Source organism: Camellia sinensis, chromosome 12 (assembly GCF_055761805.1).
Source record: "Camellia sinensis isolate YWXY chromosome 12, ASM5576180v1, whole genome shotgun sequence".
Lineage (NCBI taxonomy): Eukaryota > Viridiplantae > Streptophyta > Magnoliopsida > Ericales > Theaceae > Camellia > Camellia sinensis.
The window spans coordinates 10,488,631-10,515,951 of NC_138972.1; the positions used below are offsets into that span (position 1 = coordinate 10,488,631).

The 27,321-nt window shown below is 37.4% G+C and overlaps 1 protein-coding gene across 4 annotated transcripts in view; it reads left to right on the top strand.

Annotated features, from left to right (window-relative positions):
* The window catches only part of LOC114259196 (kinesin-like protein KIN-7K, chloroplastic), an 85,100-nt gene that overhangs the window by 45,227 nt on the left and 12,552 nt on the right, over positions 1–27,321 (top strand). For 2 of the 4 annotated variants that reach the window (XM_028199193.2, XM_028199200.2), the window contains exons 11-18: positions 299–361; positions 510–614; positions 6,757–6,861; positions 7,084–7,191; positions 7,270–7,416; positions 26,261–26,347; positions 26,680–26,862; positions 27,078–27,236. In XM_028199193.2, the coding sequence (XP_028054994.2) occupies positions 299–361; positions 510–614; positions 6,757–6,861; positions 7,084–7,191; positions 7,270–7,416; positions 26,261–26,347; positions 26,680–26,862; positions 27,078–27,236 (957 nt within the window). The remainder of the gene's footprint in view (positions 1–298; positions 362–509; positions 615–6,756; positions 6,862–7,083; positions 7,192–7,269; positions 7,417–26,260; positions 26,348–26,679; positions 26,863–27,077; positions 27,237–27,321) is intronic. The other 2 variants (XM_028199209.2, XM_082898120.1) reach the window with 1 other exon arrangement.

Genomic DNA, 27,321 nt, shown 5'->3' on the forward strand with positions numbered 1-27,321 from the left:
ACTTTCTATTTTGATTAACAAATTTGTCACAAAATCCATATTTCTTTTTTCTTGAAAACCATTTTTTCTAGGTTAGGAAATTCAATATGTCATAAAATTGGTCCCACAAAGGTTTTTTTGCATGCAAGTTCTTCAATGTAGAATGTTGAAATGAGGTCTTGAGAAAATTTAGCTTGGATCAAACTAGGCAAAAGTCTTGATTGAATATTCTTATCCTGTGTCAAATACTATTTGCTTTTTTATTTTTTATAATTATTTTCTCTGCTGATCAATTTTTCTTTTGTTACATATTTGACAGACAATAGAGAGTAGCCCTTGTGGTGATAATTGTGAAGGTGGAGCGGTAAACTTGTCACAATTGGTATATTTCTGTGGCTTTTAATTTTAGAATTATTTTGTGCCAACTGCTTTAGGATTTTATTTCCTTATGGATAAGTAACTGCTTTAGGCTTTTATGTGATGCCAACATTGTTTTCTTAATTTGGCCTCTCTGTGTTTTACTTATGCAGAACCTCATCGATCTGGCAGGTTCTGAGAGCTCCAAGGCTGAAACTACCGGTGTGCGTCGAAAGGAAGGATCCTATATTAATAAAAGTCTACTAACTCTTGGAACTGTGAGGCCTCAACCATTTTTATTTTATCAGCATAATAGTTTGGTCTACAAATGTCTTGTTTGGCTTGTCAAATTGTATTTCATTGCCATCTAACAAATCTGTCTTCCTGCAGACATTGCTTGTTACTATCGTTGTTATGAAATTGCCAATGAGTTTGCTAAAATCGTGAATTGTGGATCACAAGATGCACTTTATTTAATCCAATATATACCTTTATATGTCTATATATTTATAAAAATGCATACAGTTTTGAAATGAAGTATATAGCAATACAACTAAATTGTATATGTATTATATACATATAAAACTATGTATATCAATATAGTTAATTAATCTTTCTCTCATATTTATTTTATTTATTTTTAGTTTTTTAATTTCTTGATAGAGAAGCGAAAACAATGTCGTTTCATGCATCATGTAAATAAAAATAAAAGCATAGTGGAATCACAGTGAATCGTTGTAGATTGTAGTGAATTGCAAATTGAATTGCATGATTCACTCAATCGTCGATTCAATAGAACGATTCAAATCGTTTTGGTTGAAATTCGTATCAAATCTATGAATTGAATTGTCCGTCGTACGATTCTAACAATCATGATTACTATCATACGATGTTTTTGTGAGAGGAAAAAATAAATATTACAAGACAAAAAAGTGTTATTTTGGACTAATACTTTTCTCTATTGCTAAAGTTGGCCCTTATTGGACACCTGATTTCTGTAGATTATTTTCCATATCTTTACCCATCTAGTTAGGAGTTTTAGAGCTTTGTAGATCTTTAGGGGTATATTTTTCAACGATTTCTATTGTTGTGAAGCATGATGATGCACATAATTTGAGAGAAAATACATAGGTTGGGAAGCCTAAACTTACTAAGGAAAGAAGGTGCTATATTGGTGTGTTATTTACATTGCATGATTAATGATGTAATGGAGCTTTGAAGGGCAATACCAAGCTAGCAAGGATAGTGGGCTTCGTAGGACGAGATGGTGGGAGCTAAAAAGGGATAAACTAGAAATATTTAAGAATATAATGGATAAAAAAGGTATTTGGGACTTGGAAGATGATGTTAACACTGTGGAACTCGATGGCCAATTGTATGCGGAGAATATCGAGGGAATTTCTTGGAAAGTTGAAAGGAAAGAGACCCAACTCTATTGAAATTTGGTGGTGGAGGGAGGAAGTTCAAGTGGTAGTAAAGACGAAAAAAAAGTACTTTAAAAAATGACCGAGTGATAGAACTGAAGAAAACCTTAAGAGTTACAGATTGGTTGATAAGAAGGTCAAAAAAGCAGTAATAGACTAAGTTGAAATCCTATGACGACTTATACACTAGACTAGATAGTAAGGAGGGGGAGCAGAGGATATACAAACTTGTTAAGATAAGAGAGAGAAAAATATGAGATTTTAATTAGGTTAAGTACGTCAAGAGTGATGACTTTAAGGTATTGGTGAAAGATGAAGAGATTAAGGAGAGGTGGAAGAACTTTTTTGAGAAGTTAAATGAGGAACATGGAGGTAGGTCAAAAGGCAAGGAAGTAGGTAGTAATAAGGAAAATTAGGACTACAGGTTCTATCGCATGATTATGAACTTTTAAGTGGAGATTGCAGTTAAGAGGATTAAATCGAATAAGGCTTTAGGGCTTGATGATATTCCTATTGAAGCTTGGAAATGTTTGCATAAGAAGGAAGGGTTGCGTAAGGAGTGGGGGAAGAGTATTTTAGTGCCAATTTATAAGAATAAAGGGGATGTCCAAAACTACAACAACTACAGAAAAATCAAACAAATGTGTCATATAATGAAAGTATGGGAGACAGTGATAGAACGTTGATTGCGAGATATAACAGAGGTGTTAGAGAATCAATTTGGGTTTATGCCTGGTAGATCAACAATGGAAGCAATCTATGAGGAAAGTTAAAGAAAAGTATAGAGAAAGAGAAAAGAGACATTCATATGATTTTTATCGATCTTGAGAAAGTATATAATAGAGTGCCTTGAGATATAATCTGGTGGATGTTAGAAAGGAAAGGGGTGATAAAAGATTACATTGATGTGATTAGGGATATGTATGAAGGTATGGTGACCACTATTAGATTGCCTGTTGGAAAGACAAGTAAATTTTCAATTACTATAGAGTTATACCAAGGATCAAACTTAAGTCTTTATTTTTTTGCTTTAGTTATGGATGAGTTGACGAGAAATATTCAGGACGATGTGTCATGGTGTATGCTTTTTACAGATGATATTGTGTTAGTGGATGAGACTAGAGAATGAGTTAGCACCAAGTTGGAGACTTGGAGAGAAACACTTGAATCCAAAGGAGTTAGGATAACCCGAACTAAGATAGAGTACATGGAGTGTACTTTTAGTAGCAATAACAATGGAAGCAGAGGAGAAGTGAAGATTGAAAATCAAAAACTACCTAAGAGTGAACATTTTCGTTATTTAAGATCAATTATCACAACAGCTGAGGAAATTAGAGCAGATATGGTTCATAGAATTATGGCGGGGTGGCTTAAGTGGAGGAGTGCATCTGGGGTACTGTGAGATAAACGAGTACCCACTAGACTAAATGAAAATTTCTATAGAACGGCTATTAGATGAGTGATGTTTTATGGGACGGAATGTTGAGCAACTAAGAAATAACATGTAGATAAGATGAGTGTTATTGTGATGAGGATGTTAAGGTGAATGTATAGAAAGACTAGAAAAGACAGAGTTAATAATGAGTATATTTGAAAATGGGTAAGAATAGTACCGATAGAAGATAAGTTGAGAGAGAATAGATTGAGATAGTTTGGTCATATATAACTGAGACTGACAGAGGTAGTAGTGAAAAGATGTGATACGGTGATGGTATATGGAATCGTTAGGGGAAGGGGCATACTTTGATTGACGTGGGCTAGTATAGTAAATAAAGATTTGAACTTCTTTAATTTGACTAATGAAATGGCCTTGGATAGAGTCGAGTAGAAAAGAAAGATTCATGTAGCCGACCCCATTTGATGAGACTTAAGGGCTCGGTTTGGTTTGGATTAATGATGTAACGGAAAAACAAGTCTAGGGAGTTGTTTGTTTACCAAAGTCACCCGTGTTTTATGGTTAAAGAAATGTAGTGACACCTACATCTTTCTTTTTCGTTTAAAGATTTTTTTTATATAAATGATTAGGATGACCTATGTATAATTTTGTTAGATTCTTGATGTTGTAAGGTTTAGTGTTGTAGTTATGTTTTTCGCACCATAAGAGTTAGTTGGGTCTTTTGGCCTATAAATAGGTAGTTCGGGTCCTGGAAAATTAGTTACGATATTTTGACATTGTATTTTCAGAGCTAGTGCTCTGGCATCTCTGTTTAGAGATTTTCTCTCTCTAATGAAATCCATTCACTATTTGGTTGCATCATTTTGGTGTCAGAACTTAGGGCTTAAATCTATGTTTTTGTTTCATGTATTAACTGCTTGAATTGGAACAGCATTACCTTGTTCTAAAAGCCCTAATTCATTACTGAGTGGTGATTGGGTTTCAATGAGTTCAACTGTCTGACCTTTATTTGGCATCACGATCTGAGTTTGCAACCCTTTGATTTTTCGTTGCATGCGATTGAATCTTAATGTTGTTCGTAATAATCGATTACACATCGACTATGTGTATCTAAGTTCGTGTCGAACACCACGTACAATTCTGACTTCGACAAACGTGTCTCAGCAGTACTTCGATATAAGGATCTTCGAGATTAATGTTTGACTTTGATTGTGACTTGATTGCAGCGTGATTTCGATCTAGCTCCAATGTTGACATTTGATTCAATTTCACAATAATGATCTAAGATGCGATATTGATCCAATTGTCTCTGTGGAGATCTGAACTCGAATCCGAATCCATAGATCCGACCCCGAATCCCTGATTTTGATCTGAAGTCCTAGCTAAGATCCAACTTTGATCCAAAGGCTAGTTGCGATCCAACTTCGATCCGAAGCCCTAATCAGTTCACAATTGACTTCTGTGCTCGTAGCTCAATTCCAACTTGGATATAGCTGCAAATCTAGTTCTTCAATTTGGTCACAATCGCGATTTGACTGTGCTCACAACTCAATTCCAACTTGGATATAGCTGCAAATCTAGTTCTTCATTTTGGTCGCAATTGTGATTTGACTATTGCGACTTGGATTTCTATCAGAGTTTGACTACGAAGCTTGGATTGAACTACGATTTCACCACTTAGACTGTGAGTCTGGATTCAATTTTGACAAATTCTTAGATCTAGTTCTTCAATTTTGGGATTTAGTTGACTCTAGCATACCTCAATCTTCAAATTCATCTTCAATCTCTGTTTCAAGTCCAGATTTTTTGATTTCATTTCTGATCAGTAACTCTTGGATCTTTGATCTGGAATGTGGCCTGGTTGACTTTGAAACAACTTTGAGACTTGAGTTTGGTGATCAATTTTGACTCACTGTCTCAATTGGCATAGAGGACTCGTGGTCTGCTTTGCATTTTTTCTGGATCTTCATTTGTTGATCAAAGCTCAATTTCACAATTGGAATTGAGATCTAGCTTCGACTTTGCTAATTGCATTGTGACTTAGGACTCTAAATGGACTTGAACCTTCAAATCTGTGATCCGACTTTGATTGCAAATTCCAAGTGGAGTTTTGATCTTCAAATTTTGTTCGATTTTGTGGTTCAGCTTTTCTTCAAGTTGCAAGCGGATTTGATATGGTTGCTGATTGTTGAGCTAGCTTTGAGAGTCGGTCTTGTCTGTGATTCTGAGCTTGTACTATTTGAAACAGTTCTGGTGGTTTGTTCAATTGTGTGTGCTTTTTCTTTTGCTTTGCATTTGCTATGGCTAACAAAGGTAGGCATAGACGAAGTGGCCAAGATAGGGTGTTTACTGTGAATTTGGGTGAAGAAAACGAGATGAATCTATCAATTGTGAGGAACAATGGAAACCAAAATGAAAGGAATGAGATTGAAGAGTTGAGTGAACAAGTTTCTATCTCGGTTGGTCTAGTGCAACAATTACAAATTCTTTCTGAAGGTAGAAATGGTTCCAAGGATCATCTAATTCAATTTGATGATTCTCTTGATGTTGCACATAGGCGTAGAGCATATTCACATGGGTTAGGACACTGTCAAGGATTTTGTACTTCCCGATTTTTTGGGAGTTATAATCCAGATGTATTTGTGGAATGGTTGAACACAATTGAGAGCTTTTTCAACTATTATGATGTGCCGAAAGGAAAGAGGGTAAGTTGGTGTCTCAAATTCTCAAAGGTCGTGCCTTTGATTTGTGGAAACAACTAAAAGTTCGTAGACAAGAAGAGGCGAAGAAAAGGTTAGATAGTAGAAGAAAATGAGAAAGAAGCTCAAAGAGCATTTTTGACATATAATTACGTGCAACCTTTGTTGGTTGAGAAGCAACAAAGGAAGAACATTTCAAATTTTGGACATTAATGCCAAGGCGACTTTACAATTGGACAGCCATTTCATGATTATGTCCATGTCAGTTATTCAACTAATGTTGGAATGAAGGAACTTTGATGGTGGATGTCATCATAAAGTGCTATTTAGTGAAGAGGTGGTCGAACCAAGATGTAAGGAGGAAGCCTCAATCTTTGGTGAAGATGAGATGTAAGAAAGTTGTGACCACAAACAAGGTTGGGAACTTCTTGCTCAAATAATTAATTTCTCAATAATATCATTCAAGTTTAGCTACCATCAAAGTATAAGACTTCATTTGTCAATGGTGTAGTTTAAAATTTTCGAAACTATTTTGTATTGGGATGTCGTATTCAGGTTTTTCGTGGAAAATGATTGATTTCAAGGTTTCCTTCCCCAATCATTGCAATAGCCTGTTGGACAATCTACATAAATGGGATATAACAAAACTCTTACTGTCTCTCCATTCTTACACTTTTTTTCCCATTGCCGAGTACCTGATCTTGTCCAAATCACAAATGCTGTAATCTAGTTGGTTATTCTTTATATGTTGATAACTTACTTCTGTCTTCTTTGTCATTGAATGCTGTTGCAGTGGCCGAACTGTTTGATATCTGATGGTTCTGCGTAGACTGTTATTATACTCGTCTTTATTACATGGATTGGAATCATTGTGGAAAATGTGAAATTGTTATTTTCGCAGGTTATATCAAAGTTAACAGATGAGAGGGCTACTCATATACCATATAGGGACTCTAAATTGACTAGGCTTCTTCAATCTTCATTAAGTGGTCATGGACGAGTATCCGTAAGATTTCTCAGATCTCTATGTGTGCATGTGTGGGGAGGCTGATTCACAAGAATCAGCTTCTTCACAACAAAGCTGGGTAACCTGGTACAAGCATGCATTTATTCATATATAAAAATTAGATATATATTTCCTTGAACATATGTTTGGGTGAACAATTGGATGTACATTTATCTAAGTTTCAGTGGGTTTATTAGTAATCTATCCTTTCTGAAATTACAGCTCATATGTACTGTTACCCCATCATCAAGCAGTGCAGAAGAGACACATAACACTTTAAAGTTTGCCCACCGTGCAAAGCATATTGAAATTCAAGCGGCACAAAATAAGGTATGAGCTTGTGGGTTGTCTGCATTATTGCAATTGTCTTTGTTGGCATTTGTTGGAACTAAGATTGTGAATTCACAGATTATTGATGAGAAATCACTCATCAAGAAGTACCAAAATGAGATTCGATGTTTGAAGGAAGAGTTAGAACAATTGAAGAGAGGCATTGTTACCCTTCCTCAACTGAAAGATGCTGGAGAAGAAAATATTGTGCTCCTAAAACAAAAGGTACCCTTGTACTATGTTGGATTTGTGGTTTCTCCTCAGGTGCCTACATTTCAACTCTTTCTTATGTTGATATGCAACCTTGTTAGCTATTAAAACATCTTATAATATTTAACCCCAAGTGGTTGGCTTGGTGGCAAGACCTTGGGTCTTGGGCGTGTGCTCCATCCAATGTTCCAGGATTGAAACCTCTTAGGTACTTACAATTCCTTGGGGCCATCGGACTGGAGGAAATCCCTTGAATTAACCATGATTTACTTGTAGAAAACTCCTTGCCAAGGGCTGTGCACCCCTAGGGATTACTATTACTCGGGCTTTGATCCAGGCATCCCAGTGCTAATTAAAAAAAAAATAAAAAAAATCTTATAATATTTGAACTTTCATTTTTGTTTTTGAGTATTTGGTCAGCTGGGTATCTTGCGTGAGAATTTGAAAGGAAAAAAAAAAAAAAGGCAGTGGAGAAAAAGAAGCATGCTAGTGCAGCCAAGTCTCTGGTAACAAGTGCATATGCATTTTTGGTCAAGATGGAGACAACATGGTTCAAATTATCTTCTCACCGAAGGCATCTTTAACTTTGAACAATTCTTGAATGCCGTGCCCCATTTGCACAGGATTAATTTAAGACGGAACTAATTAACCTTAGTGTGCCTTTTAGTAGTAACTTTTTTCATTTCTTCTTACTTGACCCAATTCACAGGGCTACTCTTCTCAGAAGATTATAGAATTTACATATTGAAAGTATTAAATTTCATTAAATAATTGTTAGATTTGTAGACTCAGGATTAATTACATTAAACTAATCGAAAAGGCCATAGCCCCAATTAAACCTAGGTCTATTAATCTGCAGTCCAGAAGATGAGGATTTCCCCGCCGGAATCAAGGCACTGGTCCACGATTCATACCTGAAAATGTAGTGGGTGAGCAAAGAGAACAACATGCTCACTGATATCTCAACACTGCATATATACATGCTATGCCAGGTGTGTAAAATAATTGACATCAATTTAGTGTAAATACTAAATTGATGTCACTTGTTTTCTATATCTGGATTTAGCTCGAGATAACTCAATCTGAATGTAAATACATCCACAACACAGTTTATTCACGCCTGTTCCCCCTTCTTGTCCGGGAGCAACACCAAGAGGTTGCTAGCCTTCCATCCTACACTGCACATTCTCAGGCTCTAACCGGTGTCAAGCTTTCACACAATTCAAACTCCCGCTAGCCAACTGTCATGAATATTCAACCCAATACCCCTAACCCTTCCGTTAGGTAATTACATCATATATTGTCGTGCCCCAATTTTCGAAGATTAATTAGGCAGGAGCTTATTAACCTAAGTGTGAGGTTTTGAAAAGAAAACTCCTTTCCATTACACTTATCTTTAGGTAACAGAATAGAGCATCTGTTTTAGGGTCAATCCGACTTACCTTGGGAATGTGTCCGATTCATTTTTTGTCAATAAAAATAATGTTAAGGGTTTTTGAAAATAAAAGATTCTCTCGAATGTAACACTCCATCTCATGCGGCATGCAAGCCCATGCAAATTGAATACATGCATAGTAGGAAATAAGTAAAGCATTAAGTTTATAGACCATAAATTAATTACATTAATTCCAAAAAAAAAAAAAAAAAAAGGCTTGCAGGCCCAATTAAGCTATGGTCTAAACCTTACGCTACAAAATAGCAGCTTCAGTCAGCTCATGGCTGAAGGCGTCCATCAGTACTTGACATGCAGGGGGGTGAGTAATGACACTTACCCAACAGTAGTCTCATATCTATATCTATATAAATAAACATGCGGGTGAAATGATAGGACAATAATGCTATGCACATATCTGATTTTCGGATTCTATTACGTAAACTCAGTGAGTCCATTCTATTTAATTTACTCACACGGTATAATTAAATAAAGAAATTATCCAAAAATCAATACTTGCCAACAAGGCACCAATCCAGTCTCGTCAACACATTCTGTGCTTGAGCTGTAAATCAATAGGTACTAGGTCCTGCTCTGATCACACCCCTAAGCTCCCTCTGAGCTGTGTCAGACATAAACTTCATCCTTAACCACCGAAGGCTACTACTCCTCTAAATAGCGCAGTGTTCGGGGGTTAACCCGTGGATGGTTGGACCCACCATCTCCCTGAAGTGTATTGAACCACAATACAGGCTATAAGCCTATAACCTAGGCGAAGCTTGTAAAATCAATAATACGGGGGACACGCTCAAAAAACAACTAAGTACAGTAACTAGCAACACCGGTTGTTTATTATTGAACTTGATTTCCACTTTTCCATAGAGTAATTTCCAGCACTTGGCCATTTTTTTTGGTCAACAACACTCTTTCTAGCCAATTTTACTAATTTCACCCTAGGGCTATAATAGTAATACACTCTTAGTGTGAAAGGACCAATAATACCCCCAAGGCGCAATTTACCAAATTGCCCCTAAGGCGTTAATTACCGAAAGGTCCTTATGGAATGAGATTACCAATGTACCCCTCATTAATCCTAAGTTAATTTTCTACGTGGCAATTTCAATCAAATAATCCAAAATATTCCCAAATTACTATTTTACTCCTAAAGAGCCAAAATTACCTTTTTGCCCTTATAAGCCCCAAAATTCATTAGATAATTCAAATAACTTATAAACACAACTAAAATAATAACATTGTCATGGAAACCTATATTTTTAAGAAACTAGTGATCAAAACAAGGGTAAAAATTATGGGGAAAATAGTAAATCAACTCTGAATCACACCATCTTTTAGACTAACTCATTTTAACCCATGATAGATTTGACTACATCCCTTTTCCCAATTTCTCAACACTTTAAATAATTATTAAAACATCAAAGTGTTCCAAATAGCAAGCTTTTTACTCCATTAGGCTTATAGTATACCATAGATTACACTTTTTATGTTTGACATGGAAACCCTAAATTTATTAAGTAATCATTTGCTTGATTTCAAAGAAAGCATACCAATATTATACTCCAAAACTTATGAAAACATGCAAGGATAACACTTTTAAAGGTTTCATGGCTTGGATTACTTTCTTGCTCAAAAATGGTGAAAATAACTTCTTTTTTTTTTTTTTTTTTTTTTTTTTTTTTTTTGGGTAAGTAAAAAATAACATGTTAACATACAAGTTCAAGAACTCATGCGAGGGCTCCTCAAAAGAAGGAGAAGGAGATACATTCATGCTACATTTAAACAACTAGTCATGAATCATGGATAACAAGCATAAAATTAAAACTAAAACATGAGATTCCTATCAAATAACCCTAACATGCTTTGAAATATAGATGTGAGAAGACCCCTACCTTGAATCCAAGTTTAACCAGAGCAAAGATGGAGAAAGGAGGTAGGAATGAGAAGATGGCTTCAAGCACACCAAGAACACATCGAGTCTTCCAACTTTGATCTTCAAAACGAACACCAAAAGGTGTTTCCAAACTCACAATAACTCTCTAAGTGTTTGCTTATGGTTTCTAGCTCACCAAATCACCCAAGGTCCAACAATGGTGAAACTAGGGTTAAGGTTTTATGTGTTTCCAAGGAAGAAGATGAAGAAAAAAAAGAGAAGCGGAGAGAAAGAGAGGCTTGGTTGTGAGAGAGCATAAGGGGAAGATTGTCTTCTCTTTCCTCTCTCTAACACTTGTATATACCTTGGACAAAAAGATGACCAGTTAGGTTCTAATCAAACATAAACCTAATCTTGATCCAATGGCCTTAAAACCTATGAAGCACGGACACGGACACGGACACGCATACGGACACGGACACGGACACGGGACACGGGAATTTCTAAAAAATGGGGACACGGACACGGCTGGGGACACGGCAAATTTTTAAATTTTTTTATAAATATTTTTATTTGAATACATATTAATTATTTTATTTATTTATTATATTTTTAAATAATGTGTTGTAATTAATTATTTTATTTTACATACATGTATTTATTTTTTTATTTATTAATATGTATAAGTATATATTATCTTATAATATGTATTATCCATTATCTAATGAGTATATTTATGTTATATAATAACTATTATATAATATATAATAAAATAATAATAGTTATTAGTTATATAATATATAGTTATTATATATTAGTTATATATATTATATATAGTTATTATATAATAAAATAATAATAGGTATTAGTTATATATATTATATATGAATATATAATAATTATAATAGTTATAATATCAATACATGAAGCCAGACGGGAGAGAATCGAGAGAGAGGGAGACAGAAGCAAGGAGCCGATCGCGATCAGAAGCGAGAGAGAGGGAGACGATCGCGATCGCGATCGCGATCAGGATCAGAAGCGAGGGAGAGAGAGAAGGAGAGAGAGAAGGCGAGAGAGAGAGAGAGAGCTCTGCGAAGGCAAAGGCGAGACAGAGAGAGAGCTCTGCGAAGGCGAAGGGGCTGGATCGAAGGGGCTGGATCGTCGAAGTAGAATGGGGCTCTGGATCGTCGATCGAAGTCGAAGGGCTCTGGATCGTCGCCGACCAGGTTTGTTCTCGTTTTCCCCCTTTCAGTTACTCTTCTCGCCGTGTCCATGGCGTGTCCAGATTCGGACACGCGTGTCGCCTGCAAAAAAATAAATTAAATTAAGGGGACACGCCAGATGCCGTGTCCCGTACGTGTCCCCGACGTGTCCCCGTGTCCCCGGCGTGTCCCCGTATCCGACACTGCCACGGCTTCCATTTTGCCGTGTCTATGCTTCATAGCTTAAAACAATCCTAACCTTAAAGAAAGCAATCACCAGCTTCCAATTTGAATTGATCAACATTATGTATATATATAAGCCATCTTATATAGGCAAAATTAGGCCAAGCACATTTCCTAAGAGGGAATTACCTCTTTGAAGAAGGGGGAACATACTAGAAAGAGTGGTGTAAGGAATAAAGGACCTAAAAGGGGTAAAACGCACCTTTTGTCACATGGCACAGGGCTGGCTGGATCTGACCTCCTTTTGGATCCCAAATTATATTCAAAATGTTACATTATGCGTTTTGGGCTTATCCTCAAAACCCTAAATCAATTTTGTATAGTTTGGATACGGAAAATGAGCTTTTTTTTGTACTAGAATTTCACGAAATTTGTGGGTTCAGCTAATAATAATAAAATACACAGAATTAACACATAATTAACACTTAAATAATAATTTGTGGGCCCGGAGAGTCCGTCTCTCAAATCTCAAATCCGATTAGGCCTCGAATGCGCGCAAAATGTGGCAATCAATGCATTGTGCTTCCCAATTCCCTGGGATATCTCTAAATTAACCAGTAATATTGCACAAGCATAAGGACATCTAATACCGGATTTGGTGAGTCCATGTCTTGAATCTCGTGCCTGAGTGCACTAAAAATTAAAAGATTGTGTCTAAACTAAAATGATTAGGGAAACTCGTGGGCTTAATTATAATTAATTAAAGTTAATTGTTCTCAATTACATTAATAGAAACTTTAAATTTTTTTCAGTTACTGCATATTTTCCACAGTTCCATTGTAGTTTATGATTCCCATTAAATTTTGTTTTCATGTCTTTTTATCATATTGTGAGTCCATGTCTCGAATCTTGTGCTTGAGTACATGCAAAATTAAAAGATATGGTCTAAACTAAACTGATTAGGGGAAGTCGTAGGCTTAATTATAATCAATTAAAGTTAATTGTTCTTAATTACATTAATCGAAACTTTACATTTTTCTGAATCATTACATATTTTCCACATAGTTCCATTGTAGTTTATGATTCGCATTAAATTTTGTTTTCATATCTTTTAATCATACGGTGATAACGAGTCACCCCTTTACCGTCCAATTTTCCTTAACCAAAGGGGGGAACATCAAGATTAAATATGTAATGTACCACAAAAACTGAAAAATTTACCATAAAAATCCAAGAAAATGGGCCTAAGAATGTGCCCAAAACACCCTGAAATTGGACTTTGCTTTATGCCAAAACTGGTGTTGACCAGTCAACCGGTGCACCTACTGGCTGATTGTTCAGTGGATCATCAGTGGTCGAGTCACACTCTGCCAAGGCCAGCCTAATTCATTTCCCAGGTTTGAAAACTCTGGGGTTGCCTTGGTTAATAATGCGAAGGCGACCGCGATAGAAGTTTGGATCTCGTTCAATACTCAACCGAAATCTAGATGATTTATATTAATGGCTTGAGGATACTTTATGGATGGTTATACTAAGATTAACCCCAAAATAAACCCTACATGGCATCCATACACGAACCAAGAGAAGAATCCCTACCTAATGAAGCTTTTCCCAAGAAAACTTGACGAGGAAGATGGTGATGGTGACCTTAGCTCCTTCAAGCTTCAATGGTCCGACTTCATACCTCTAAATGAGCCTCCAACCAAGCCCCAAGGCAAACCTCAGCTCCCACACTTAAACCTTAACTAGGGAGAGGAAATGAAGAGAAGTCTGAGCAAAGTGACTCTCTCTCTCTCTCTCATGTGTGCACTACACGCGCAGATATGTTTAAGAGAAAGAGAGGGAGAGTCACACACTCTCTCAAGGTGAGAGTCTACCTAAGGTAATAATCAGAGTGGTGGTAGTTGGTAATTGCTAGAATACCTACCATGTACCTGATAATAAACATAATAATCTCTATATTGAATAATTAATCGAAAGGGCTGAATACAATATATATACTAAACTAACAAAACCCTAATATTCTAATTACAAGAGAAAGACTAAACTACCCTCAAGAAAGACAAGAGTATAACAGAAATATAAAACAAATATAAAATACATATTCACACCCCTCCTCAAACTGAGGATCCGAGTGCAGAAAGCATTGAAAGTTTGCCAAGAAAAAAACGAAAACGTGCAACAGTGTGTGTCTTCTTAAAAAAATGGGCCAATTGAAGAGAGGAGGGAACAAAAGGGAAAGTAATAGTGCTAGCCTGAAGATGTTGGCGAACAAAGTGACAATCGATCTCAATATGCTTCGTACACTCATGAAAAACGGAATTATGGGCAATTTGTGTAGCACTCTGAGTATCACAATACAATGGAGTAGGGGAAGAAATAGAAACACCCATATCAGAAAGAAGCCAATTAAGCCAAACTATCTCAGAAGTAGCATGGGCCATGGCACAGTATTCTGCCTCAGCAGTGGAGCGAGCAACAATAGACTGTTTCTTACTTTTCCAAGAGATAAGATAATCACCTAGAAAGACACAAAGGCCAGAAGTAGATTTGCGATCAGAGATATCACCAGCCCAATCAGCATTAGCATAGGCACAAAGAGCCAAGTCTGAAGAGGAAGGCAACAAGAGACATTGCAACAAAGTACCACGAATGTAGTGAAGGGTACGGAGCAAGGCAGCCCAATGAGTGGAACGAGGAGCACAAACAAACTGGCTGAGTATGTGCACAACATAAGAAATGTCAGGACGAGTAACAATGAGATAAACAAGACACCCAACCAACTCACAATAGATAGTAGGATCCTCAAGAGAAATTCCATCATATGGAGAAAACTTGGCATGCAACTCAATAAGAGTGTCGACCGTTTTGTCATCAGTGAGATTGGCGCGAGAAAGGATATCACGGGCATACTTTGAGACAAAAGATACCCAGTAGAAATAGCAACCTCAATACCAAGAAAATACCGAAGAGACTCCAAATCCTTCATTTCAAACTCATAAAACAGCTGATGCTTAACCGCTTGAATAGTGCTAGAATCAAAGCCAGTGATGATCATATCATCCACATACAAGAGAAGGAGAACAAGGCCAGCAGAAGTATGATGAACAAATAGAGCACAATCATGAAGACTGGGATGAAATCCAAGCTGAAGGGCAACAAAGTGAAAGCGCTCATACCAAGCACGAGGAAATTGCTTGAGACTATAGAGAGCACAACACCGGGAGGGTGAGAGAGGCCAGGAGGAGGACGTATATACATTTCTTCAGCAAGATGCCCATTAAAAAAAACATTCTTAACATCTAATTGAAACAAAGGCCATTGATGTGCATCACCAACAGAGATAAGAGTGCGAACAGTAGTCATCTTGGCATAGGAGGCAAAAGTCTCGTCATAATCAATCCCATATTCTTAAGAAAAACCTTGGGCAACCAAACGAGCTTTGTACCGTTCCAAAGAACCATCAGAAAAAGTTTTGACCTTGTAAATCCATTTACATCCCACAATATTATTGTTAGCAGGTAACGAAACCAAATCCAAAGTCTAAGTCTTAGCCGAAGCAGTTAACTCATCATTCATAGCAACAATCCAATTCGGATCATCTCCTTGTAGGACCTGGGCTCAAAGTAAGTATGAAGACAAGAAAGAAAAGATTGATAGGAAGAGGAGAAACAGGTATTACCAAAACTAAGTTTGTTTGGAGGATGTCGAGCGCGCTTGGGAAAACGATGTGCAGGAGGAGTGAGATCCATAGAGCCAGTGGAAGGGGTGAAGAACTAGCAGTAGGTGGGCTCGAAAGTGCTTTGCGATGCTTGTAAACAAGAAGAGGAGTCAGGGCAATAGGAGTTGGGGAGGGATCAGGAGTACTACTAGGAGACAAAGTAGACACCTCAAGATTAGAAACAAACGCATCGGGAGGAACAACAGAAGGAAATGGATCAATGTGAACCAATTCATCCTTGGTAATGGGGACAGGTGCAGAAGGGATAGTGTAGTAGGGTAGTTTTTCTAAAAAGGTGACATGCCTAGACATATATAACTTTTTGGTGATAGGATCACAACACCGATAACCTTTCTGATTATGCTATACCCTAAAAGCACGCATAGGACACAATGAGAACTAAGCTTAGAGTGTTCCCCTTTGGGAAGGAGGACAAAACATGCACAACCAAAAACACGAAGAAGTGAGTAATTGAGAATAGTGCCAAGAGGACTCTCATACTGAGATGAACCTGAGAGGAGTAGGCATTCGATTGAGAAGATATGCAGCAGTGAGCACAATTTCTCCCCAAAACACAGAGGGGATAGAAGATGAAAGTAACAGAGAGGGAGTTGTGTTATGGAGATGTCGATGTATGCATTCAGTGCGACCATTCGCGCAACAGTGTTAGAGCATGAGGACTGATGAATAGTACCATTAGCAGCTAGAAACTTGGTAAACTCAGACAAATAATTCTCACCCCCCAAAATCAAAACGAAGAACTTTAATGGTGGTAGAAAACTAAGTGCGAATCATGAAGTGAAAGTTGGAATATATTTTGTAAAAATTAGATTTGTGTGTCATCCAATATACCCATGTAAATCTACTGTAATCATCAATAAAAGACATAATATGTGAAACCCCCTTTTGTAATGATAGGGGAAGGTCCCCAGACATCAGTGTGAACCAAGTGAAAAGGAGAAGAAGAAATACAATTACTTTTATGAAAAGAAGAGCGGACATTTTAGCCAATTTATAATCACTACACTCAGAAATATCAGAAATAGGGAAATTGCCTAAATATCCAGACTTAACTAACAACTTCGAACGATCACTCGACAAATGACCTAACCTAGAATGTCATATATAGAATAAAGAGGATTTATTGTTTAAACAAAAAGAAGATAAAGCAATAGAAGACACATCTAGGTCAACATGCAAGCTTTCCAAAATATATAGTTTGCCAACTCTACGCCTGATCCCAATCTGCTTCTTGGATACTCGATCCTGCACAACCCAATGAGAAAAAGAGAAAACAACATCAAAATGGGAATAAGATAATTGGCGAATAGAGATAAGACTGACAGAGAGATAAGGCACATAAAAGACATGACAAATAGATAAATGGGGGAGAAGAAATGAAACCAATAGATTGAACACTTATAGAAGAACCATTAGCTGAATATAATATATATAGGCAAACCTGATTGAGTGGTAGTCATAGTAGAGGCCTGAGATGAGAGATTTGGATTGGCCACCGTGAAAGACTCGAACTGCTCAAACATAGACTGCATAGGATCATACATGGGAGTAGCATGGGCAGCGGGAGTAGCATGACGAGATGGTTGTTGATGAGATGAGGATGAGGCATCAGGGGGGCAACGACTTTTGGGCTGCAAAAGCTTAGAACAAGCATGCTTCTAGTGACCCTTCTGATGGCAAAAACTACACTCTTCCATGGAAACCCAAGGCTGAGGTTTCCCAGTAACTTGAATCAAATGAGAAGCAGCAGGAGTCAGCAAGAGAGGTGCAGAAAAGACAAACTGAGAAAGGGAAGAAATATATGAGACCTTAAACCAGGCTTCTTCTACAATAAGCTCGCGAATATCTCCGTCAACAGAAGACAAAGAAGAGCGATGCAAAATAGCCCCCCGAAGAGGCTCGAACTGATCCTGAAGAGCCATAAGAAACTGGACAAGCCATTGTTTCTCCCGATATCTCACATAGCTGTCAAGTGCCTGGAGCTCTGAAGGTTCCATGAGGCTGATCCTAATAAGATGCCATCATGTTATAGAATTCTTAAACTGACTTATCGCTTTGGGTGGCAGTGCAAATAGACTTCTCAAGCTCATATTGCTCAGCAAAATTGGATTCCAGATACATAGTCTTCAAATAATCCCAAACTTTCTATGCTGTGTCATTTTGAAAAATTCTGACCGATGGTGAATGCCATAGCGTTATGAAACCAAATGAGAATCTGAGCATTCTTTTTATCCCATTGGGCAACTACACGCTCTGTTTCTTTAGTTTCATTAGGTCGTCTTGTAACACCACTAACATAGCCCCACATGCCTTTGCCTACGCCAAAATTCTTCATAGCATGCGACCAATATGAATAGTTGGACCCATCCAACTTAATGTTAATTGAATTGTGGAACTTATCATCAGACATAGTTGCAAAATAATTGAAGTATAATAGCACTGACAATAGCAATCAACCCAAACAATATGCAATATCAAAGTAGCCCAAAGAATACTCAGACCATCAACCAGCCAAAAAAATAAATAAAGTGTGCACTAATATTAAGCAAATCAAAGTACCCAACAATGCAAAATAACCAGATAATGAACAGAGAGTTCATCAAACCAGGGAGAAGGCAGAAACAGACATTGTTGTGCCAGAGAAAATGCAAAAATAGAAGGTTCGACGGATACCCACATCAACTTAATTGATCCAGATGAGTCGAAAGTGGCTGAAAAGGACTTTCGTGAGAGCTACAGGTTGCCAAGGGCTGGAACCACTCACCTAAAGGTTATGATGGCTGGAGAAAAACAGCTGCGAGAGTCGATATAAAGCAACGCCCAATTAGTACACATTAATGTGTGTTTGGGAGGGGAAAGATTGAGTACACACCTAACCTTTAGCATAATGCACAAAGTGGTGGCCCCAAGACTTGAAACCATAACCTTAAGGTTATTAGGCCAAGTCTTAACCACTGAACCAATGGCTGCGAGAGTCGATATGCCTAGAACAAAAGATGCGATGCCTAGAACAGATGTTCTAGAAGGATTTGCAGGTCGTATGTGGGAGGAGAACACCTGCGGTGCCTAGAACAGTTGCTCCAGAATGATTCGCAGGTCATATGGGAGAAAAGAACACCTGCGAAGGACGTATACAAAGGAAGAAGATGACAAATGAGAGAAGGGTACATCAACGTGCTAAGTCTGCTGTTGTAACCTAGCTCTGATACTATGATAATAAACATAATAATCTCTATATTGAACAATAATCTATGATAATAAACATAATAATCTCGATATTGAATAATAATCAAAAGGGCTGAATACAATATATATACTAAACTAACGAAACTCTAATATCCTAATTACAAAAGAAAGACTAAACCACCCTTGAGGAAGACAGAGCATAACAGAAATTTTAAACAAATATAAAATACATATTCATAGTACCCAGTTCAAAACATCACACAAAAGTTCTTCCACTTTCTGTACCACTTTACAGATTCTGGGAACTAAACATCAAATTGAATTACACAACTCCCCAAACAATAATCAAATAGTACAATTATCAACAAAATATATAAACATGACTTTGATTGAGTTAAACTAAGTGCCACTTTATTAATATTAAAGTAAGTTCAAAATGTTAGAATATATGATTGGAATCATTCTATTATTTGTGTTTTCTTATTTAGATTATATTGTAATTCCTTAATCAATGCCTTTCTGTTCTTTGTAACAGTTTGATTGATTAATATAAAATGGGCGATATTATTATCATTTCCTAAATTAGCTTCCTCTTAAGCAAACATGGTATCAGAGCCTTGAGGCTCCTATCTCACTACCATACCTCCAACAGCCAACAATCACCCTTCCGATAGCCACCAATCACCACTCTGACAGCCACCCATCTTCTCTAAGCCTTCTCCAGTCTTTTTCAGCACTCTCTCAAGCCTCCTCTAGGGCTTGCGACATTGTTGGGCAGTATTTTGATGCACCCTTCAGCCTCTCTAGAGCTTGCGACAACCTTAGCCACATCTCTTTTTAGGCCCTGGGTCGGACAGAATCGCTAACACCCTCTTAGGTATTTCTTAATGTCTTCATGGTCTGATAGTGTTTCTTGGACTTCCCTCGGGTTTTCCCTGTGTGTTTCGAATCCTTTGTAATAGCCTTCAAGTGTCTCTCAACATCCTATGGTCTGATAACACACTGTTTTTGAGAACATAAACCCTAGCCTTAAAATCACCACTTCTCTATTTAATGGTCAGAATTATCTTGCATAGTCTCAGTGTCTTACACTTTTTCTGAAGAGTAAGGGGAAGATGGAATATGTTGATGGGAGAGTTCAAGCAGCAGATATTATTGATCCTAGCTATGATCAATGGGAGATTATCAACTCTTTGATCATAGGATGGCTTATTCATTCCATAGTCCTTGAGATTGGTAGAGGTTATTTATCTATAGAGAGACTGTCCAAGATATTTGGGAGGCAATAGCTGCTACATATTCTCAAAAGGGAAATTTTTCTTAGTCATCTGACTTGTGCCTGTCTATTCAGTGCTCATTCTAAGGGGAGCAGACAGCTCTTCAGTATTACACCTTTCTGACTAACGGTTGGAAAAGCCTCGATCATCTCCTGGATTACAAGCTTGTCTCACCGTTGACTCCACTGGCTACCAGAAGTTTCTTGCACATGAGGGAGTCTTCAAGTTTCTGGAAGGCCTTAACGTGGAGTTTGACCCGGTCCAGAGTCGTGTCCTTGGCATGGATGTTCTTTCGTCTTTTCTAGAGTCCTTTGCTTATGTCCAAAATAAAGTGAGTCGTCATTCTGCCATGTGACCACCGACTTCCACAGACTGTTCATTATTACTTTTTGCACCTCGGGATGGGGTTGGTTTATCGTGTCCTTCTAATCCTTCAGGGAAGGATACTTTATTCTGTGATTACTGTCACTGGCCGAGGCATACCTGGGAGACTTGTTGGAATTTCATGGTACTCCATCAGGGGGTCAAGGGGTTCGCTCGGGTCATAGAGGTGGTTGTTCTAGTTAGTCGAGAGGACATGGGTCTCACTCTCGTGCTCATCAGTCTAGTGCTGTAGAGACACATGATTCAGCTTCGGTTATGCAAACTAATGATCTGGTCTTTGGTATGTCGCCTTTTGAGTTTGAGGATGCTGTGCATTGTCTGCTTGATCGCCGGTCTACGGTTCCTCCAGGCGCATCTTCTTTGTTTGCCCATTCAGGTAACTTAGTCTCATCATCTAGTGTGTTCTTATCCCATATGGCCTCGCTATGGATTATTGATTTTGGTGCCTCCGATCGTATGTCTGGGTCTTTTGATCTCTTCTTAGACTAAACACCCGCCTCAAGTCAGGATAAAGTTAGGATTGTTAATGGTATTATTTCCTCGGTTTTCGGGAAAGGTTTAATCCGTGCCACCCCTTCCCTACCTTTATCTTCTGTTTTACATGTTCTTAATTTTTCTGTTAATCTATCGTCATTGAGTCATCTTACTCGGGATTTGAATTGTAGCGTAACTTTTTTCCTGATTCTTGTCTTTTTCAGGATCTTATCACGAAGAAGACGATTGACAGTAGTAGAACAGAAAATGGTCTCTATATCCAAAATCAGACTGACCGACTGGTTCATCATTCCATCCAATCTCCATCCACCACGGAAGATTTATGGTTGTGGCATCGCCGTCTAGGACATCCATCTTTTTTATTACTTAAATATATTTATTTCCTTCTTTGTTTATCCAAAATAAAGTCTCTGAGTTTTATTGTGAGTCTTGCCAAGTTGGCAAACAATACCGAGCTTCTTTTGCTCCTAGTAATAATAAAAGTTATGTTCCTTTTTCTTTAATTCATTATGATGTTTTGGGCCCCTCTGGTGTGTTGTCAATGAAGGGTTATTGATGGTTTGTTACTTTTATAGATGACTGCTCTTGTGCCACTTAGTTGTATCTCATGAAAGAAAAGATTGAGGTTTTCTCTATGTTTCAAAACTTCCATACGATGGTACCCAATTTGGGGCGGTTATCAAAGTCTTACGTTCTGATAATGGAGTTGAGTACATTGATTTTGGGTTGGCCAAATATTTTTCCACTCATGGTATTATCCATAAAACATCTTGCATTAACACCCATCAACAAAATAGGATTGTTGAGCGTAAGAATCGTTATCTCCTAAACATGACTCGCTGTATGTGTTTTTCTATGGGTGTCCCTCGGTCCTATTGGGGCGAGGCTGTTCTTACTATAGCATATCTCATTTACTGTCTTCCTTCCAAGTCTTATAAAAAAGGGCACCTCTTCAGGTTCTCTTATGTTCTAAGTCTCTGTTTTTCATTCCTCCAAAAATCTTTGGCTGCGTATGTTTTGTTCACAATCATTCTCCTTCTCAGGATAAGTTGGATCCTCGTTCTCTCAAGTGTGTGTTCTTAGTTTACTCTCCTACTCAAAAGGAGTACAAGTTTTATCATCCTCCCTCTCGTAAATGGTTTGTGTCCATGAATGTCACATTCTTTCAGTCTCAATCCTACTTGTCTAGTCTAGTGTCCTCGTCATCTCTTCAAGGGGAGCCTTGGTGTGAAGAGAGTCCTATTGCTTCTATTATTCCTGGCTCAGTACTGCCTCCAATGGTACCTAATACTAGCAATACTAAATCTGATGTTGTCAAGAATAGAGAAGGGCAAGTTTATGTCAGGGATAAAGAAAGGTAGAAAGTTACTTGGATAGAAGAGACCAATTTTGATCAATCACTGTCGTCTTCTTCTCTTGATAAAGCTCCTGATATTGTAACCTCTAAGTCTAGCCTACTGATCTTGATATACCCATTGTCGAAAAAAAAGGTGTGAGATCTTGTACTCATCATCCAATTTCTAACTTTGTATCTTATTCTCATTTGTCCTCTTCATATAAATCCTGTGTCAAAAATTTCCTCTGTTAGTACACCTAATCATTTTCAGGATGCTCTTACTACTCTTAAGTGGAAACTGGCTATGGTAGAGGACATGAAAGTGCTTCCTAAGAATGACACTTGGGATTTGACTGAGTTACCTAGGGGAAAATGAATTATGAGATGTAAATGGGTATATACTGTGAAACATAAGGAAGATGGTTCAATTGAGTAGTATAAGGCTCGACTTGTGGTAAAGGGTTTCACTCAGACCCATGGGGTGGATTACCAAGAGACATTTGCCCCAATTGCAAAGATGAATTCAGTCAGAATACTTCTCTCTCTGGCAGTTAATCTGGATTGGCCACGACCACGGTAACTACGTTTATATCCACTGGCCATCGTTGTCCTTGACCTCTGGTATATAAGGGGAGTCCGATGTTGCTTACTATTTTTTTTTTATTATAAAAAAACTCCAAATCTTTTATTCGAACACTTCTACAGGATTTGTTACCTCTGTTAACCCTTCTGTTCAAACACCTTATCTTTGATATTTTTGCTTGTTGCTCCTTGTACCCACAAACAAACTTTACCGGAACTGACCGTCGACTCTCTTCCCACAGTCCTATTTGCCACGTCAAAAAACGATCTACACACATTTGAGTAAACTGCCCGTAATTCTCGGAATACTCTTTTAAATAGTACAACATTGTATACCAATACAATCAACAACAAAAAGAGACAGAAAAGGAGGACGAAACAAGGTACCAGAAAACGTCACCACAATAGCTATCACACTGCAAAAGCTTATTCCTCTCCACGGCAAATGTTTTCTGGTACCGAATAAATAGCAAAATTGGCCTGTGAGTAAGGACGAAGATTCCCAATTCAAAAGAATTCAAAAGCACAATCATTTTTCTGCCTTTGCTTTATGTCACTCAATTTGAATGTGAAGAATGCTTTTCTGTATGGTGACTTAGAAGAGGTATATATGGACATTCCTCCTGCCTTTAAAACTCTTCAAATCAAGGGAAAGGTATGTCGACTTCGGAAGTCATTATATAGCCTCAAACAGTCGCCTAGGGCTTGGTTTGAGAGGTTCACTCAGGTGATGTTTAAATATGGCTTTAAACAGATTCAGGTTGATCATACTTTGTTTGTTAAACATTCCTCTCATTGTGGAGGACATAGTGCTTACAGGAGATGATGTTGAAGAAATTCCTTTGTTAAAGAAGTATTTGGCAAGTGAGTTTGAAATCAAAGACTCAGGGAACCTGAAGTATTTTCTGGGAATTGAAGTGGCTAGGTCCAAAGATGTGATTTTCATCTGTCAGAGAAATTTTGTCCTTGGAGAAGGATTCATGTAGCCGACTCCATTTGATGGGGCTTAAGGCTTGGTTTGGTTTTGGTTTTGGTTTTGGTTTTGTTTTTGGTTTTGGTTTATAGAAAATATGTCCTTGACCTGTTGAAGGAAATAGAGGTGCTTGGAAGTGTAGCCTGTGACACGCCACTGGAGCCTAATCAGAAATTTTGTGATGATAATAGGGAAGCAACTGTTTATAGGGGGAGTTATCAGAGACTAGTGGGTAAACTCATTTATTTATGCCATGCTCGTCCTGATATTGCTATTGTTGTTACTGTAGTTAGCCAGTTTATGCATGTTCCTCATGAAATACACTTGGCCACAGTTATGAGAATTTTGAGATACTTGAAATCTTCTCCTAGAAAAGGTCTTTATTTTTCGAAACATGATCATCTTAGTTTGGAAGCTTATATGTACGCGGATTGGGCAGGTTCTGTGACTGATAGGAGGTTCACCTCAGGGTATTGTACCTGTTGGAGGCAATTTAGTTACTTGGAGAAGTAAGAAATAGAATGCAATTGTCAGGTCTAGTGCAGAAGCTGAGTTTAGAGCTATGGCACAAGGCGTGTGTGAGTTCTTGTGGATCAAGTTGTTATTGCTTGATCTGGGAATTGACCGGAGGGACTCCATGCGGTTATATTGTGATAATAAGCTGCTGTTAACATAGCTCACAATCCGGTTCAACATGACTGGACAAAGCAGGTTGAGATTGATCATCACTTCATCAAAGAGAAGCTCACTAGTGGTACAATATGTACTCTATTTGTGAAGTCTGGTGAACAACTTGCAGATATCCTCATCAAGGGAGTTGAGAGTAAACCATTTCATGACATCCTTGGCAAGCTGGTTATGAGAGTCATCTTTGCACCAGTTTGAGGGAGAGTGTTAGAATATATGATTGGAATCATTTTATTATTTGTGTTTTCTTATTTAGATTATATTGTAATTCTTTAATCAGTGTCTTTCTGTCTTTGTAACAGTTTGATTGATTAATATAAAAGGTGTGATATTATTATCCTTCCCCAAGTTAGCTTCCTCTTAAGCAAGCACAAAATAATCAGGTCCTTGCATTGAATCTCCATGGAGTGGAAGTTGTGAAGAGGAGAATGTTTTTATTCTGTGCTTTGTTGAGGACACGTAATAATTAGTCAATATAGATTTATATACATCACTATAGTTTTAAGCACCTCTTCAATCATTTCTTTTGTAGATTCTTTTGTCGAGTCTATGGTTCATTTAAGTTTCTTGGATGTGGCTTAGTGATGCGGATCATATGCACTCTACGTTGGCATGGAGACTTTTTTTATTTTGTAATTATATTTTTAATATTTATTTTGAATTATAGTTTTAGTTAGGATTTAGTTGCCAAATAATAATAGGATATGATTTCATATTTTGATTAGGGGTTTTACGCTGTAAGTGTTGGGGCTTTCTTTGTATTATTCAACTTGGATTAATATATCGTGTTCAGAGGTCGTTTTGTGTTAGGGTTGTGGCCCTCTTTTCTCTAAAGCATTCTACATCACTTCTCTGCACCTTCGTAGCAGGAAACTCCTACTTGGGAGACATTTCTTACTCAAAAGCGCGTGTCTGCGCTCCCAAGGAAGAAACTTGTAAACTCACTCCCAACTGATGTAGAAACTCTTAACTATTCAAATCTCAAAGAAACAAAAGAAAAACTACTTTCTATTTACATAATATTTATTTATTCTTGACAAAGACAATTTGTAGTTGACATCAGTCTCAAACATTTATTCATATTTTAAAACATATTATAACTAAGCAGAAAATATAATTGTTAGAATATATTTATATATAAAATATATACATGCTCCCATAGGTGCTCCTAACCTTAGAAACTTATATATGCCCATACTCCCCCAGCTCCTGTCCCGAACCCCGCTTCAAGCAAATATGCTCTGGGCTCTTATGTATATGTACATGTGTTATGCCCATGTTTCACAGCTTTTATAATGGTACAAAAAGAGAATCTTTAATCACGTCCACACAAAGTTTGATTTCCATAAACTTTTCTATATCTAACTTAATCTAAACCACTTGCATTGTATGAGATCCGTTATTAGTTTTTGTTTTGCATTCCTTCTGTATAGTCATGTTAAACTCTGAATCAGAATACCTAGATGTGTGATTTTCTCGCTGATTAAAACAGTGGGGAAAAAAAAAGCACGTGTCTACCCTCTTAAGTAAACCACTTCTGCTGGCAACTCATCTTGCTTCTTCGTTAGTTGTTTTGGAGGTAATCATCCCTCCTATTATCCCATCTATGTTTTGTTTAGTTAGTTTAGTAACTGCTCTTTAATTATTCATTTATTTAATAACTCTTTTTATTTGTGACTTGTGACTTGTGACTTGTGATAATATTTGATTTCCAGCCTGCCTATTTTATTTAGCTTTCTACGTACTTGATGTTTATTTATTACATATATATATATATGTATATATATATAATGCTGTCTTGTATTTTTAAAGTCATGTATAAGTATACTACTGATTACTTCAGACATCTTGGATAAACAGCTGTCATGCATGAATTAACCGAATTTGTTTGGTATACTGTGATGTCTAAAGCTGGAAGATGGTCAAGTCAAGCTGCAATCAAGATTGGAACAGGAAGAGGAAGCTAAAGCTGCCTTGTTGGGGAGAATACAACGGTTAACAAAGTTAATTTTGGTCTCGACAAAAACTTCACAATCATCAAGAGTTCCTAACCGCCTTGGTCCTAGAAGAAGGCATTCCTTTGGAGAAGAGGAGGTATTTTGATAGGGTGATCCCAATTTTTTATTTTTTTTTATTTTTAAACCTCTAAAATACCCATCAAGTTGTTTGACAAGAAATGGGGAAAAAAATTAACTTATCTAACATAATCGAATGGTATGGATTCTGTTAAACGGCTGGACTTCTATCCTTCTCTATATCTATTCTATTTTAGTATGATCTGATTGCAGTTTCCTATGTTGAATGTGCAGCTTGCATACCTTCCTCACAGAAGGAGAGACTTGATCTTGGATGATGAAAACATTGACTTGTATGTCTCCCTTGATGGGAATTCTGAAACTGCTGATGATACATTGAAGGAGGAGAAGAAAACCCGGAAGCATGGGTTGCTAAACTGGTTAAAGCTACGGGTATTAGAATATGAATCTTTTATAATCTAGTCTCAAAGTGGTTAATGTATATGTTCGATGGCCAATTATACCAGTAATAGTCTCA